The following is a 16,937-nucleotide window of genomic DNA, read 5'->3' on the forward strand; positions in this document are numbered from 1 at the left end:
ATTTACCAGGCTGCAAATTATCTAGACGTTATTTACAAGATCTGTGAAGGCAAGGTTGATCTGGAGTGTGCCATGAAGAGACGCTCTGACATGGTCCTTGTGAGATGAAGTTTCCTGGCACGAGCAATGTCATCTCTTGCTACTGAATAAGACAGATTTTGATGTACCTGTTTCTACCTTTTATTGTTGGAAAATTCTGGAGAATCTTGATTAACATGTGTGGAGGAACCAAATAATTTGCTTTCCTCAAACATGTTGGCATCTGGGAAGCTAAGCACAGGTTTGCAGTAGTTTTTTCCTTCCTTGCGTGTATTCATCCTCTTCTGCTGTGCCTCAGCCTTGAATAATTGAAATACTCTTAGCACTTCCAGAAGCAAAAACTGGCTTGACTGTCAGTCTCTTGCCTCCTGCTCACTCCTCCCATCTGCTGTTTTGATGGCAAATCACACTGTTTTGCAGCACCTTTCTTTTATCTTGAAGCCAAGCATGGTGGAACATCAGCTGCTGCTGCTCCTCTCCCTCTTTTCTGTGTGTATACCTGCCTGGGCACGCAGCCTGCCCGGCGTGTTCAGGGTATTCAGTGTTAATGCTGTGCACAAAAAGCACAGCCCCAAATTGTCTGTTCTCCATCTGACATTTTGGGAGATTCTAATCCGTGGGTCTGGAAGGGCACACACGAGCATGATACCTCCTGCCTTCTGGTTTTCATACTTGAGGGCAGCAGCAACATTTGGATGACAAAGATGAAATGCTGAAAGCTGTTTTTGTTGGATTTAATCCCAAGCATTCCAGTTTGGTTTTATGGCTTCTGAAATGAAGTTTGTAGTTCTTTTTAGGCGGGCCAAGTTTAACCTTATGTTCCCATTTATCTGTTTTGCTGGTCTTCTAAATAGCGGATCTGAGATGGCAAATTCATGTTTCATGAAAACCCAACTGATGGCTGCTGCGGAAAGGAACTTGATAGCAATCTGGATGGTGTGGATCATGTGTGGAGAAAAAAAAAATGCTCAGAAAAATCTTGATGTATCCACATCAGATGCATAACAGAGCCACCTCCAAATGCTGTATAAATAGCAGGTCTAAACCACATATCCCATCCCCGCCCCTTCCTATCATTTTGGATGAGTGAGCCACCGCATAATCCCAACAGAAATATAGCCGAAAAGATGACAGATATATGGGACACACAGTGCTTGAAAGACTCACGCTTACGTGTCTAAACAGGCTCCTTTCAGAATTATGAAGACCAGATTTTTTTCGGAGCTGAACTCATCGATATTGATGTGTCTTTGCAGCCCATTCCTGTGCGTGGCTGCTGTGGCCAGGGCGGTCGAGCCCCCTTTTCACACGGAAAGCTCCTGGTGGAAAGCTGTGGGTGTTGGCATCGTGTCTGCCTTCCGCAGCCGTGCAGGACAGAGCATGTACGGTGTCTGCCATGACACAGCTCTTATGGAATCTGTGTGTGTGTGTCAGCTTCCATCTGCAGAGGCATTTCTGGCCTCCTGGGCTCAGGGCTGTGCCATGATGGTCGTCCAGGGAGCTCGCAAGCAGCAGCTGTTTGCAGTGGGAGGGCATCGTTTTCCTGTTGGTACAACATATGGTTCTGTAACCATCTTCCAACACTTCGTTTTCCAATGCTTCCCCATGGTGCGTGGTTCTGTAGCTGGCTTCTAACACCCCTCCATGGCAGGTGATTCTACTGCCATCTTCCAGCCCTTTTCCAGCAGCTGTGGCTCTCAGAGTTTGGAGGTCTCTGACAAGAGGCTGGGTTGTAATATGCACATGCTTGTAGCAGAATGTGTTCTCCTTTCAGAGCCTTCCCTGGGAGCTGTGTGTGGTAAACAGGAGGATTTTACACCTGGTATTGCTGGTACAGACTTGCCCCAGGTTTTTAAACCATATTTATGTGTTGCTGCTTGGCAGGCTTCAGTTGTAGCTCTGGATTTCATGAACTTGCTCAGTTCTGGCACCTCAAGCCTGTTCTAGCCCATCTCCTTCTTGCGGTGATCACCTCTTGGCAATACCCTAGCAAGAGCAGGTTTAGAAGCAGTTACACCCAGTATTCCAACTGCAAACACATCCAGGAGAGGAGGAACTGACTTTTTCCGCTTAAATTTGATGTGACCTTACCTGGGCATATAAACTCTGTGTGTGCGTTTGCTGATGTGCAAGCTGGTGCATCTGTATAGACAGAGCAAGTCAGTGCTGCAGGGGGCCATGTATGTGGAGGGGAGGGCTTAAAGGTTGGTGTAGAATGACTTAAGTTAAAAAAATACATGTAGAAAACATCAACTTCATCCTCGTTTCTGAGGTTCTAGGCCATCCTGGCAGTGTTGAAGGCCAGGCTGGATGGGGCTCTGAGCAACCTGATCTGGTGGAAGGTGTCTCTGCCCAGGACAGGGGGTTGGAACTGGGTGATCTTTAATGTCCCTTCCAACCCAAACCTTTCTATGATTCTGTGATCCGTTTTTCCAGCAAGACCAGCATAACTAAACTTCTTTTCTTTGTTGTTGCTTTGTTTTGTTTTCCTGTAAAGGAACTTTGTGTAGTGTTTTCTCATTCCTCTGGGAACCCTGGCTTATCTTTTCAGAGCAGATGATCTGAGCTGTGGGCAGTTGAGAAGTGATGCGGACTTTTGGTGATGCGTTTTGACTTCTCCCTTTTTGTTTCTTTTGTTTAAAATCTCTCTAGTAGAAAACATTATTGTTAAGGGCTGTATTCTAGACCTTTTATTCAAGTTGTTTGGCTCCAGTGTTTATGGATGGCGAGCCTAGAGTCAGAAGAAACCTGAAGTTACCTTGATAGATGAATTCTGCCATCATGTCTAAATGAACAAAATGTACTATTAGGTGAACTGTATAAAGGAAAGACTGTGCCACTAACCATATGCAGTTGTGTGCTCCATCTTTTTTGTGGTTTTCTGTAACTAAACGCTATTTCAATGTCAATTGAAAGCAAATCCTATGATGCAATATAGATATTTCCTGAAGCAGAAGAACCCATCGCACAGCCTTGTGTTACCTGCAGGAGGTCCGACTACAAGCCCGTTGTCTTGTCCTTTGGCCAACCCACCGTGAAGAGGCTGCTCAGTTGCTTTTTGGTTTTCTGTCTGTCTCTGCTGCTGTCTGGGTTCCAGTTTTAGATGAATTATTGTTTCTAATGCTATATGAATAAATAATGCTTTTCACCCACAACCCTAACACAAGCTGTAAGTCATGTGTTAGAAGGATTTCAGACCTTTATGACCAGTAAAAAGTCTTTCTTTTATACTAGAGAGGAGATAAATGTTTGGGAAAAGGTAATTTGATCTGTATTGTTTGGAATGCAAAATGTTCCATTCCCCTCATAGCGGTGTGCCTCTCAGAGGTCCTCTCAAAATGGAGAGGCTCTTCTGATATTCTGCACCATTCCCCTCTAACAAGCCTGATGTCTTCTTGCTCTTGCAGAAGAGAACGCAGAAATTACCCTGGATGTGTCATTAGCGTATCGTGATGACATGTCTGATGATTGGGAAGAAATAGCCCATGCAATAGAGATCAGGAAGCTGAAATGCACCTTTGGCTCACCAAAAGTAAGGGGTTCTGATGGTGCTGGAGGTGGGAGGTGTGGGATGGTGGTGGGAGTTGTTATCTTCCTTTCCTTCATAGTGCTTTTTAGAAGCTTTGAGTTGTTCAATCATAACTTTCAGACATGTCAGCTTTTTCTTGACTCAAAGTCTTTCAAAATCTGATGAACTCTGTATGCAATTGGTTCTCTTTGGCGATAGAAGGGGATGAAGTTGGAGACAGGCTTGAAACCATAAGGAAGAACAAGATGTGAGGTGTCGCCGAGGTGTTGTCTGGAGCTCAAATGCTTTGAGATCTGTATAACCCAAACCATCCTAGAGAGCTTGGAACCTTCCATCTCATGCTTTTATGATGGACAAAACCTTGTTCTTCAGGAGTGGTGAGGAAAATCCCACCAGGGACACTGTAGCACTCAGAGAACCTAGAGAGGTGGGGCAAGAGCTTCTTAAAATAACTTCTTAGTGCCTCAGGCTATAAAGCTTGGGGGCAGAGCACACAGCTAGCACTCGAGAACAGAGCATCTTCTTTAAATAAAGATGTTTCTTTTTGTGCTGCAGAACAATTCCTGTGCTTAAATTAATCTGGTGTCTTTTGACCATGCCATGTTTTTAAGCTCTGTGTCCTGTCTTCCCACTTCACATCCCTTTCAGCAATCCACTTACATTTCTGGTAACGCCTGTACTCTTCCATACAGACACGTACGCATAGTAAATACGTAATAGGTGCAGAGGGGAGTATTGCTGGTAAAACAGAGCTTAAGAAACTCCAAACCAAGGCATGTGTGATTGGGGTGCGTATTTTGTTTTGGCTCAAGCTGTTCTTGCTGAGGGAGGAACCTTGGATCCCAGAATAGCCTTTCATCTCAGAAGGCTCCTGTGGCTTGAAGTATATTCAAGAGCTGGAGATGTGAACCTGTTTGAGATCAAATGCTATTCACTCAATGACCCCAAACAATCAAAAACATGACCAAAAATGTCCCGTGTTGCTGTTCTGTGCCCTTTCTGCAGACTCTGGAATCTGAAGGCCGTCACTATGACTGTGACTTCCTTCCCTTCATGGAGATCGGCAGCGTGGCTCACAAATACTACCTCATCAACATCCGCCTGCCTGTGAACGAGAGGAAGGGCATCAACGTGGGCATTGGGGAAATCAAGGATATCCGCCTTGTGGTGAGTGTCCGTCTGGCCGCTGTCTGTCCTTGCCAGCCCCTGGCAGAGCAGCTGTGCCCCACGGTGCTGTGGCTGGCGAGGGCATCTCCTCTGGGACTGCTGCAGCTCCTTTCTTCGTTTCCTCTTAGATCCACAGCACATGTCTTCCTCTCCATCATAGATGGCTCTTGCCTGCAAATTGCCTTTCTGTCTTCTCCAGGGATGCCCTCGTCCACAGCTCCCTTCTGAGTAGCCCTCCCCAGGCCTCACGCAGTGTCACCTCTGGAGTGCTGGGCTCTTCCCACAGCTCCGAGACCCCCACCCTGTGTCTTCCCCACCACATCCTGGCTGGGGTGCAAGGTCACAGCATCATTTTGATTGGAAGAGGCCCCCAAGATCATCAAGTCCAACCATTAACCCACCCCTGGCACTACCCCATGTCCCTAAGAATCTCATCTCTGCATCTGTTCAACCCCTCCAGGGATGGTGACTCCACCACTGCCCTGGGCAGCCTGTTCCAATGCCTGACAGCCCTTTGGGGAAGAAATTGTTCCAAGATCCAACCTCAGCCTCCCCTGGCGCAACTTGAGGCCATTTCGTCTCGTCCTGGCGCTTGTTCCTTGGGAGCAGAGCCCGATTCCCCCTGGCTCCAAGCTCCTTTCAGGCAGTTCAGAGATCAGAAGGTCTCCCCTCAGCTCCTGTTCTCCAGGCTGAACCCCCCGGAGTCCTCCAGTTGATTAAGCCTCTCGCGATGGGAGCTCAGGAGGAACAGAACAGCAGGGTTCAGGGGGGAGCTGGTCTTTCTTGCAGCTGGCCGTGGCCATGCAGATGTTTGGGAGTCTGTCAGCTGTCCCTGCTCCTGCCCTCCCTTGAGGTTTGGTGTCCATGGGTGCTCCCAGCTGGAGAACCTCCCACCACCACCCCTCGGGACAGGAGCAGTGAGCCAGCTGGCTGCGGTGGCTGCAGACGGCGGTGGGAGGGCCTGTGTCTGGAGAAATGCGTTCATCTGGCTGATGTGTTTCCCACCAGCAATGACTTCATTTCAGGAGTATCTTGTTACTTGTCTGAGAGCAATTCTGCCAGTTTTTTCCATGCTGTGTCACAGTTCCCCACTCTCGACTGCTCTCCACCTTGCAGGGCAAGCTGTGTGTCTTGGTGTTTCTTTGCAGGACGTTTGAAGCTGAGGCCTGAGTGCTGAGTAGGCACCTGCTCCCTTTGTTGTGTTGGGCAAACAGTGTCTTTCAAAGACTAGTTGCACCTGCAAAAATGATCCAAGGCTGGAACAGTTCTTCTATGGGACAGGCTGGGAGAGCTGGGGTGTTCAGCCTCGAGAAAAGCAGCTCTGGGAGACCTTATTGCACCTTTCTGTACTTAAAAGGGGCTGATAAGAAAGAGGGGGACAGACTTTTTAGCAGGGTCTGTTGTGGTATGACAAGGGGTGATGGTTTCAAACTAAAGGAGAGAGATTCATGCCAGACGTAGCGAAGAAATTGTTGCCCCTGAGGGTGGTGAGAGCCTGGCCCAGGGTGCCCAGAGAGGTGGTAGTTGAACCATCCCTGGAGACATCCCAGGTCAGGCTGGACGGGGCTCTGAGCAACCTGAGCTGGTGAAGATGTCCCTGCTCATGGCAGGGGTGGCACTGGGGGAGCTGAGAAGGTTCCTTCAACACAAATTGTTCTACAATTCTATGTGCTTGCACATACATGTCTTTCCTGTAAGGAGCAGCACAGATTAACAATGTTAAACCTGCACAGCAGTTTCATTCCACCTTGGTTTTCCATAGGGCATCCATCAAAATGGAGGCTTTACGAAAGTGTGGTTTGCCATGAAGACCTTCCTCACCCCCAGCATTTTGATTATCATGATCTGGTACTGGAGACGGATCACGCTGATGACACGCGCTCCTGTCCTGCTGGAGAAGTGAGTGGGGGCTCGTGTGCTGGCCAAGGTGACCCAAGAGGACCTTGGCCAATGTAGTCACTGCTCCCTGGCAGAACTTGTGTTTGGGAAGACATTAGTGTCTCTTCTCTGTCCTCTTCCTGCACCCAGGCACACTGGGAGCAGGAGACCCCCATAGCTTCTCTCTTCTTTCCTATTAAACCCCCCAGAGAACAAGCAGCTGCATTTGCCTGTAGCTGCTCAGAGGGTCTCAGGCCCAGAGGGTTTGCTGCCAGGAGGTGACACGCCACTGCCCAAATGCTGAATTTTCTTCTGTTGCTCTTCACGCACAGCTTCGGCTTCTGGGGCTCTGTGTCCTGGCCTTGCAAAGTGGAAAGAAATGGTGTTTCTGCCTCTCCAGGGTCATCTTTGCTCTGGGAATTTCCATGACATTCATTAACATCCCTGTGGAGTGGTTTTCCATCGGATTTGACTGGACTTGGATGTTGCTATTTGGAGATATTCGACAAGGCATCTTCTATGCCATGCTTCTGTCATTTTGGATCATCTTCTGTGGAGAGCACATGATGGTGGGTACGACAAGCAAAGGTGGTTTCCAGCCCCACCATCAACTTCTTTGTACATACTGAGTGTTGGAAACAATGTTGTGGGGACTTGCTCCGGGTGAGAGGACTTCACCGTAGCTTACTTTTCCTTTTTCTCCTCCTCCCCATCTCTTGACCCTCCGATTAGGATCAGAACGAGCGGAATCGTCTCTCAGGGTACTGGAAGCAGGTTGGACCCATAGCTGTTGGCTCCTTCTGCCTCTTCATCTTTGACATGTGTGAGAGGTAGGTGCAGTGCTGCTCCCCAGGGCCAGCTGTCCCCAGCCACCTCCCACCATGGGGACCAGCAGGTTAACCCCCATGGCTGGATGCCCATCTCTTGAAGTGAGGAGAAGCTCCTGTCAGTGCCATGGAGCATCTCACAGCAGCATCTTGTCTCATAGGGTGTAAATAAACATGTCCCACGTTATCTCCTCCTTGCCTGAACAGGGAAGCAGCTCTTCCTAGGCTGCAGAGCAGATGTGGGCTCTCTTAGTGCAGCCTTTCTGTACCTACAAGGGACTGATAAGAAAGATGGAGACAGACTTTAGAGCAGGGCCTGTTGGGATAGGACAAGGGCTGATGGTTTTAAACTAAGAGAGGGAGATTCAGGCTGGACATGAGGAAGAAATTGTTGCCCCTGAGGGTGGTAAGAGCTTGGCACAGGGTGCCCAGAGAGGTGGTGGATGAACCATCCCTGGAGACATCCCAGGCCAGGCTGGACGGGGCTCTGAGCAACCTGAGCTGGTGAAGATGTCCCTGCTCATGGCAGGGGTGGCACTGGGGGAGCCAGGAAGGTCCCTTCAACCCAAAGTGTTTGTGATTCTCTGAGCCCCTTGGTTTCTATGCAGCTGGGTGTTTTCTCTCCTCTTTGCAGGGGGGTGCAGCTGAAGAACCCCTTCTACAGCATCTGGACCACTGAAGTTGGCACGGAGCTGGCTGTATCCTTCCACATGGCTCCGTGCAGGAGGCGACTTCTCCTGGCAGACACGTGGAGGGTGTGGGAAACCCTCCTCCTTTGGCTACATGAGGGCTGTGAGGGGTGCTTAGGTGCTGTGGGAGTTGCTGGTGTCATTTGGAAGAAGGAGCACTGACAGTTCGGAGCTGGGGACTGTGCTTGGGAAGTCACTGGAAAACAGAACCTCTGTACAAGATGGCTGAGATTTGGGGGAAAGCATGGGGGATTTAGGTCCTGGGTGTCATCACCATAGCCCCAGAGCCTGTGCTGTCCCAGCAGCACCCACTTAACTTTCTCCCTTGGCCTCAGTTTCAATGGCATCTGCTCCAGGACTCTCCATTCGCTGCCATCACTCGGGGACATGTTGCTGAGGCGTTTCCATGAATTGCTGGTTCAGGTCCCACTGGCAGGTCTTGCTTTCACTGCCATTAATTGGGATTACCGGGCTGAGATAAGCTAATGCGATTATTTCCCCTTCGGCAGCATCCAGCTCCAGTGCAGGAGCCTCCCTGGAGACTGTGCTGGTTGGCGATGTCTTCCCAAATCCCAGCAGATTTCGGAGGGGCAGGCGTTTCGGTGGTTTGTCCCTCCTCAGTGCTGTGCTGAGCTTGTGGGCAGGCTGCTGTCCTGAGCCATCGCTGCCCGATATGAGTTTAATTATAATCTTTAAGACAATATTAAAATATGTGAATTGCGTGGATAACGTTTGCTGTTATTTCTGTTTAGCTCATACCATTTTTTTCTTAACCTACGCTGCCCAGATGGCCTTTATTATCGTCGCAGGAATCTGCTTGTGTCTCTATTTTCTCTTCCTGTGTTTTATGGTCTTCCAAGTGTTCAGAAACATCAGTGGGAAGCAGTCAAGCCTCCCAGCCATGAGCAAGGCTCGTCGCCTTCATTACGAGGTAACGTCCCTCCTCACTGCACAGATTCTGTATTTTTTAAATGCGTTTTTGACCTTAAAGTCAATATTGAGACCTTCTCTATCCATATGGTCCTGAATTGGGATGTCTGATTTTTATTGGCTTTCTTGTGTTGCTCAGATCACCTCAAGATTTTTTTATTTGACTGTCATGAAGTTTCTTTATTGGGTTTTTAGTCCCTCTGAATTATTCTAAACTGCCAGGAGGGTATATAAGGAACATCTCCTTTCTGATCAGTAGTTGTGATCTCCCAGCTTACTGAACAGTATTGGAGGATAGAAGAAAATTGGCCAAATTACCATTTAAATTACTATGGGGGTGTATGCCCGTCACCTCCTTGTGCCTCTGTTTCTCCTTATTAATGATTGTCTCTAATGGAAAGTATTCCTAAGACCACCCTGTTTTTCCATGTTGTGAATTCAGATTTATGGGTTGTCTCTTTCTAACCGAGTTGCAGAAGGGAAACTGTCCTGCTAGGATCAAAATGCGATGTGTTCAGCCCATTATCCCCATTTTTAGCCCATGATTTTTTATCTCGTTTCTGTCCTAGTCGTTTTTAACTGCTGCAAAACATGAGGAGCTCGCTTCAAGTGTTGTTTCCATGGATGTGTAAATATTTATTGCTGATGTTGTTCTGTTAAGTGATGGTCACTTCTGACTTGAACAAGTGCATTATCACCCATCAGGAATGCGCATAAAAACTAGAAAATCACACTTGAGAGAATGTGAACAAAATATTGAGCATTTTTTTTCCACATTTCACTTTAGCAACAGGCACAGGACTTCAGCTCGTATTGCGGAGCTGCTGGGGCCATGCTCTTCACACAAACATCTGGCAAGCGTGAATCTGGTCTGGAAGAGTTAAATTAATAGTCATTTGTTGTCGGAGTGTGGCACAGTCATTACGCAGACACTGACATTTCCACCAAAATTCCAGAAACAGGTTAAAAAAAACAACACACACGAAACAAAACAAACGGAAAAGAATTTATAAGTAAAAATGTAAAACTAGTGAAAGCAAGTATGGTATGCAGTCGGATTCCCAGCCAAGGGAGCTTGAGCTATAGTTTGTTTTATAACATACGTTTTTCTGTGATAGCCAGCGTGATTTTGACGAGTGCTGGGAATTGCTGCGTTTTGCAGACAGAGCGGGCAGGTGAGGATGAGGCCGGTACCGGTCCCCGCTCTGTGGACATGCCGGCTCATCCTGCTCAGCCCCACGAGCATCACAGATGGTGGGTTTACAACAGCTGTGAGCAATCAGGCTGAAACCCACAGCTGACACAGACCTGCCTCCCCTGCCATGTTATCTGGTGGTAAATCGGTCCCAAAAACAGATGCAATGGAAAGGCAGAGCTGTCCAGACGTGCCCACCCTGCTGCAGCATCCTGGAGAGACGCAGATGTGTGGGGAGCGGAGAATATGTCGCAGACGCGGGGCAGGAGTGGGTGGAGGTTGTTTTGCTTTGGGGTTTCGTGGCTTGGCCCCTTTTTTTCCTTTGCCTTTTTTTTTTCTTTAATTTTGTTTTTATACTTGTGTCCTGTATATGCTAAAAAACAAATGGGTTTTGTGGATTCTGTTGGTGTGACCAGTGACATTTCTGTCTAAACAGGGACTGATTTTTAGGTTCAAGTTCCTGATGCTCATCACCCTGGCTTGTGCAGCAATGACCGTCATCTTCTTCATTGTCAGCCAGGTGAGTGATCATAGAATCATAGAATAATTTTGATTGGAACAGACCCTCAGGATCATCAAGTCCACCTCTTCTCCCAGCCCTGGCACTGATCCATGTCCTTGAGAACCTCATCTCCATCTGTTCAACCCCTCCAGGGATGGTGACTCCACCACTGCCCTGGGCAGCCTGTTCCAATGCCCGACAGCCCTTTGGGGAAGAAACTGTTCCCAAGGTCCAACCTCAACCTCCCCTGGTGCAACTTGAGGCCATTTGATGAGACTCAGCTCCCTCTGAGAACATCAGCCTCCAGTTCCCTCACCACTGACATCTTGCTGTTCAGATAAGACGTGCCCATTATAAGCAGATTAGATAATAAGTTGCTTTTCAAGAAGTTGTTTTCATTTATTTGAAGCACTGCCATCAAATTGTTCAGGCTGAAGCCTCAACAAAGGCCTTTGGCTCAGGGTGAGGTTTGGGGCTCTGCTGTTTGAAATATCAGACAACACACTTTAGTCATTTCTGAGAACTCAGCAAGAGGAAAATGTTCTGTTCGCATTGAAAAAAATCCGGTGGCTTTATCTGCCCGCAGAGAAATAACAGAATTCAATCCTCCCTAGGCTGACTTTGCAATGCTACTGTTTCCAACAGCCTCTTTACCTATTTATTGTGAGCCCCAATGCAATCTCTGTATAAATGAGCTCATATCACTACTTAAATGTGTCATTTCTGGTTGTTCCTAAGCAGAGGCAGCTCATAGCTTCGGGAGAGCCCTGGGTGCAGCCTCGCAAGTCCAGTCTTACTGAATTTTGGGTGCAGGAGCAGTTTGTCCCTCACTGCACCACTTATGCTTTGGGATACATGCTGGGTCCCAATGCAAAATACAGCAGCAGATGATTTTGCTCTTAAAAATCTGTTAGACTGAAGCGCTGATTTGAGGAATGTCACTTGGCAATTCATTTCATCACTGGCCATTAAATGGCCATCACTGTGTATGGGCATAAAGCAAATTATCTTGTTCAGCTATTCCTTATAAGCTAGTTTAGCTTTTGTCTTTCCCCTTTATGTTTTTTTCTTTAACGGACAGCCGGCATTTCAGTGCGATCTGTCTGCTATCTTCAAGTAATATTAATATTGATGATATTTTTGTAAATCTTGACAAATATCTGCATGTCTAAGGCTGATGTTGTCAGCCTTGGCCCCTCTTGTAAGGCAGAAGCAGCAAGCAGGTATTCAGCACATCAGCTCCTCGCATTATTCATGCTGGTTTTCCTTCCATAAAAGCTCTATTTATAGAAGTCTGATGTTTTCAGATGTAACTAGTTGTCTCCTAGGTACTGCCCTTGATGTGGCAATCTTTGCTGAACACATCAGTTACGGCAGCGACACATTGCACAAGATGAGAGATTTTGTCACGTTTAAAAACGATAAACCAAAGTTAAAGAAATCCTGGTGCAATCATTTTGTAAGGACCATTTTTTCCTGGAGATTGAGACTAAAGAGGAGAATTCTCGCCTTTCTTCACGGCATCACTGAATCTGTTGTTCTCCATTTACTCCGTCCTGTTGAATTGACGCTGTTCTTATTGATTTACTCTAAGTCAGTGCTTTGGGGATCACTTCTGTATTTTTATAGAATTTGGTCTTGCTGACTGGCCCACGCATGTCTGCTTTCTCCTGGGCAGGTGACCGAGGGCCACTGGAAGTGGGGGGACATCACAATCCAGGTGAACAGCGCCTTCTTCACTGGCATCTACGGCATGTGGAACCTCTACGTCTTTGCCCTGATGTTCCTGTATGCACCGTCACACAAGAATTATGGGGAAGACCAGTCGAATGGTAAATGCCTCTAAATGAGCTGGAGGCTCTCGTGGGCAGAAAGTGCTATAAAGTGGGTGATACCTTTTGTGCCTGTTTTTTTTTTTTTCCCCCCCAAATTGTATGTTAATAGAATAGAATCATAGAATCGCAGGGCAGTTTGGGTTGGAAGGACCTTCCCAGCTCCCCCAGTGCCACCCCTGCCATGAGCAGGGACATCTTCACCAGCTCAGGTTGCTCAGAACCTTGAAATGTCATGCAAAGGATGGTTTGTTTTTCTTAGCAGACATTTAAATTAATGACTAGGTTAAGACAGCTTTGAGTATTTAGCCAAGGCTGTTTTAAACCTTCTAGGTGTTTCTTGTACTTTTTAGCATTGCCCAGCTCTAAGTGTGTAGTTCGAATGGAGGAACAAGGAAAGGAGAACATAGAAATCTGGGCAAGTGGAGAATGGCAGAGCTGTTGGATTCCATAGCCTTCAGAAGCACAGAAATCATCCTTTGCCAATATGTTTGGATTTAGATAACTTTAAAGTAAAGCATTCATAGAAATGTTGTGTGGTCCATGGCTCGGGTAGCTGCTGAAAGCCTGGAGAGAATAAAACTGATCTTTAGCTTTCTGATTGTCAAATATTCTATTGTGAGCCTGGGCTGACGATGTCACTTTTGTTTCTCAGGTGACCTGGGAGTCAACAGTGGGGAAGAGCTGCAGCTGACCACCACCATCACCCACGTGGACGGCCCCACCGAGGTCTACAAGCTGGCTCGCAAGGAGGCTCAGGAGTGACGTGGAGGAGGCTCAGCCGGGACCCAGCGTGGGGTGACAGCAGGGGACAGCACAAGGCTGCCCAGGAGGAGACCTTGCCGACTGCACTTGCTCCTCCAGCACCCCGAGTATTGTCATGGAGCAGTGACACCGAGCAGAACGTTTGTAAACTCTTTACTATGGTGTAGTTATTCCTGGGGGGGAGGGATATGTATATTGTGTTACACTCGAGCACATAAAAACCCGCTAGAAAAAAGCATTAAGGTTGCAAAGTCGCCCATTTGGGGGGTCAGGAGGGGCCAGAGCTGGTGTGGGCCAGGTTTTCTTTGGCTGCCATGTGCCTGTGCACGAGGGTGGTGCAGGAAGCTCAGTCCATGAGCACATATTCAGTACTTCTCGTTTTTTTGTGTGCAACTTTAAGCAAGGTGTTGGTTAAGATGGGAACTAACGCCTCATTGTAAAATCATTTAATTCCATCTATAATTGTATTGAACCTTGTTTGAGGTCTTTAGTACAGCCCTGCAGCAAACCTCTGTTGCTTGAATGAAGCACAGCTGGGGAAGGGAGTAGACAGTTTGTAATTTATAAGATTTTAGTAAAAGCAGCAGTGTGCTTAGTCGGTGTGTTTTACAGCTGCATGTTAAATGTAGGGGAATAAAAATCTGAGTGCCGCGTTGCGGGGGAAAGGGATGCTCATGTCCCAAGGTCCCGGCGGTGCCGCAGCCAGATCCTGCCTATTCTCAGCCCCTTTGGCTCTCTCTCCCTCTTGTCTTACTCCGTCTGACCCTTTTGTTACGGCTCATTTTCACGCTGCCCACGTGCCATGGGGAGAGCAGAAAGGCCGTGGGAGGGACAATGTGTTCTCAGTGACCGGGCAATCCCACTCCTCCTTGCATTGCTGGGATGGGGAACGCTTGGCAGAGCTGGATCCTTCCAGGGATTATTGGGTTTGAGAACATCCGCTTGTCCTGGCACTAACGTGGATATTTGCTTTTCAAAGCAAAAGCAGACGGTGAGGTTGCTCGCCCCTACACTGTGAGATTGTTGGCAGCGTGAGGGGAATGAGAACTGACATGGGATAGAGGTGTAAACTGGACCATGCTGGGGACCAGTTGAGAGAAGTGTTAATGAAGCATGGCCAGAAGGGTCTTTGCTGCCCAAGGGAAACCTGGAGGATCCAGAGAGCCTCATTATCTGGCACTACTAAATGTCTCTGTTAACTGCCCATAACACATAACCTCCCGGTTTAGCACCTAAAAGATAAGAATGTGCCTCTGCTATCTGTTGAGGAAGGGTGAGAGATCACAGAATCACCGAATGTGATTGGAAGGGACCTCGAAAGATCATCTGGATGAGGGAAGAGGGGCAGCTTCCCAAGCCTCTGACATGCATCGCAGGTAGTGGTAGAAACACCATCCTGAGAAAGAGAACACGATGTCCTTGGATTCTTAAAACTTCACATCAGTTGTTAGAGTACTAAGGCCGCAAAATGGAAGTATAATTGGGAAATATCAGAAGTGAGGTTACCTGTGAAACCTTAGTCCATCTCTAGCCAATGTATGGATTGTGACAGTCAATTAAAGCCCGTTGCGTGCTGGCTTTGCCGTCACGTTCTGGTTTGCCTGTGAGTTGGGGCTCCGGTTTGCACTGGTAGGTGCTGGTCTGTCGCGATTCCCCTCCCAGCAAACAGCTTATCCCCGGTGCTGCCCTGTGCACCCTGCACATCCACCCCGCTCCATGCAAGGGTTGCGGCTCCATTCAGCTCCAGCCACCCCAGCACCACTGCAGGCACGTTCATAACAAAATCCAGCACCAACTTGCTTTGCCTCTCGCTTTTCCTTCCCCGTAGGTAATCATGAATCCTTTTCGTTGCTGGGAACCCCAATTTGTGCTCCATCAAATGGGTCTCTGATTGGACTGCTCTGTTTTTAATTGGAGCTACTATTAAAAGAAGATAATACTGTTCATTGTTCTGTTCAGCCCCACTGGGATGCGGTTTCGGAGCTGAGGAACACTGAACGCATCGCTCCCAGTGATGTCCCTCGTGTGCTGCTGTGTCTGAGCGTGCAAAGTCCCTTGTGGCACAGAAAAAGTGCTGAGCACCGCTCAAGGAGTTGGCTTTGGGTGATCTTTTGGATACTTGAACTGGAAGACTAATCATTTTTTATAAGTTTAGTTTGGTTTTGTAAAATGGGATGATAATACCCCTGTACTGAAATGAAATGTAGTTTAAAAGAAAAAAAAAAAAAGGCAAAATGAAAAAAAGGAGTGTGCACACTTACTGTATGTGGAATAAGTGCTGGGACTGTACCTTCAACATGTAAGCAGTTAACATAAGGAAAACAAATACTAGTAGGTAAAGCAGTGTTCCTACTTGTGGTAGTTGTTCCCATACAAAGTTAATTAAATTAATGCATGTCATCATAATGCCAGCATGTTCCTGGCTGAGTGCTCGACTTTGCAACTTTAATGTGCTTTTTACATTGGGTTCTTGTGTGATATTTATGTTGTTCCGATAGATGTGTCCGTGGTTTCTTTTACAGCTTAGTATAGCGTTGCATTTTGTAAAGGCTCCTTACAAATGGGGAACTGCAGCTTTAAAACCAAATTTTGTGTCAAAACTAACCATTTGTTTACGGGACGCGTGTATGTGTGCGTGCGCGCGTGTGTGGTTTTTTATTTCTTAATTCCTAAGTCCTACTTATATGTCTGAGTAATAGTTCCTGGGTCTTATTAAGCTATATCCTTTTTTTTGTTTAGGTTGAGTTCAGTTTTTACAGAATGCTTTAAGCAACCTGGAAAACGTGTAGTTTTGTTAATTTAAATAAAATATACAATATTGTGGATTTGTGGTCGGCCTGCTTCACTGACTGAGGAATTGTAGCTCTTGTGCTGTGATCTCGTTTGCTTTTATTTGGTCTCTTACTCTGGGCGGTTGCAAGTTGCACAACTTGTTGCTGGGGAAAATGATTGGAAATTTGATGACAACAGATTAATTTTGATACTGGCAGCTTGAAGTTCCCATTGCAATCGGGGCTGCCTCAGTACAATGGCACATGAGATATGGGGGAAACTGGGCTGCCGAGTTTTAGGCAGAGCCCATGGTTCCATTTCTGCTGCAGCTTCTCTGCCCCAGCGAGGAACGGGGGCTGCTTGAAGATGAACTAGAAGCAGTACAGTACTTTCTGGATCTAACAAATTTCAAAAGAGCAAATTCATGAATTTTAAATAACTGTAAAACCACTGCCACCCTCCCACACTGTTTTTCCTCCCAGGTTACTTGTTCTGGCTTTTTGTTGGCTGGGGAGAGCTCTGCCCTGGCAGGGTTTGGCTGCCCTCTGCTGCCACAGAACACGGCTTTCAGACAAGAAAATACAAAATAAATCCCTCACCTCTAAAAATGTGTGAAATTTGCTTGTGTGCAGAGGTTCCTATTAGCTCCAAGGAGCTGCTCAGGATCAGAGCTGTCCCAGGAGCTTTGTGGGTCTGTGCCACCGGGCAGGGACGTGGTGAGGACTGGAGAGGAATGGGACAAACCTGAGAGTTTCTTTAGAAGGCTGTTTGGTGCTGCCATGAGCTGCTGACTTCAGCAGAAAGGAAATGGG

At 47.3% G+C, this 16,937-nt stretch overlaps 1 protein-coding gene across 1 annotated transcript in view; it reads left to right on the top strand.

The window, feature by feature from the left end:
- WLS (Wnt ligand secretion mediator) overlaps positions 1–16,176 on the top strand; it is a 35,130-nt gene extending 18,954 nt beyond the window's left edge. Inside the window, exons 3-12 of the mRNA XM_005499065.4 lie at positions 3,447–3,571; positions 4,574–4,735; positions 6,498–6,634; positions 7,014–7,182; positions 7,346–7,443; positions 8,075–8,138; positions 8,917–9,060; positions 10,691–10,774; positions 12,435–12,588; positions 13,244–16,176. Coding sequence (XP_005499122.3) covers positions 3,447–3,571; positions 4,574–4,735; positions 6,498–6,634; positions 7,014–7,182; positions 7,346–7,443; positions 8,075–8,138; positions 8,917–9,060; positions 10,691–10,774; positions 12,435–12,588; positions 13,244–13,353 — 1,247 coding nt within the window. The 3' untranslated portion in view covers positions 13,354–16,176. The remainder of the gene's footprint in view (positions 1–3,446; positions 3,572–4,573; positions 4,736–6,497; positions 6,635–7,013; positions 7,183–7,345; positions 7,444–8,074; positions 8,139–8,916; positions 9,061–10,690; positions 10,775–12,434; positions 12,589–13,243) is intronic.
- The last annotated feature ends 761 nt before the right edge of the window (positions 16,177–16,937 follow it).

The sequence above is a fragment of the Columba livia genome, chromosome 8 (assembly GCF_036013475.1).
Source record: "Columba livia isolate bColLiv1 breed racing homer chromosome 8, bColLiv1.pat.W.v2, whole genome shotgun sequence".
In the NCBI taxonomy this organism is placed as follows: domain Eukaryota; kingdom Metazoa; phylum Chordata; class Aves; order Columbiformes; family Columbidae; genus Columba; species Columba livia.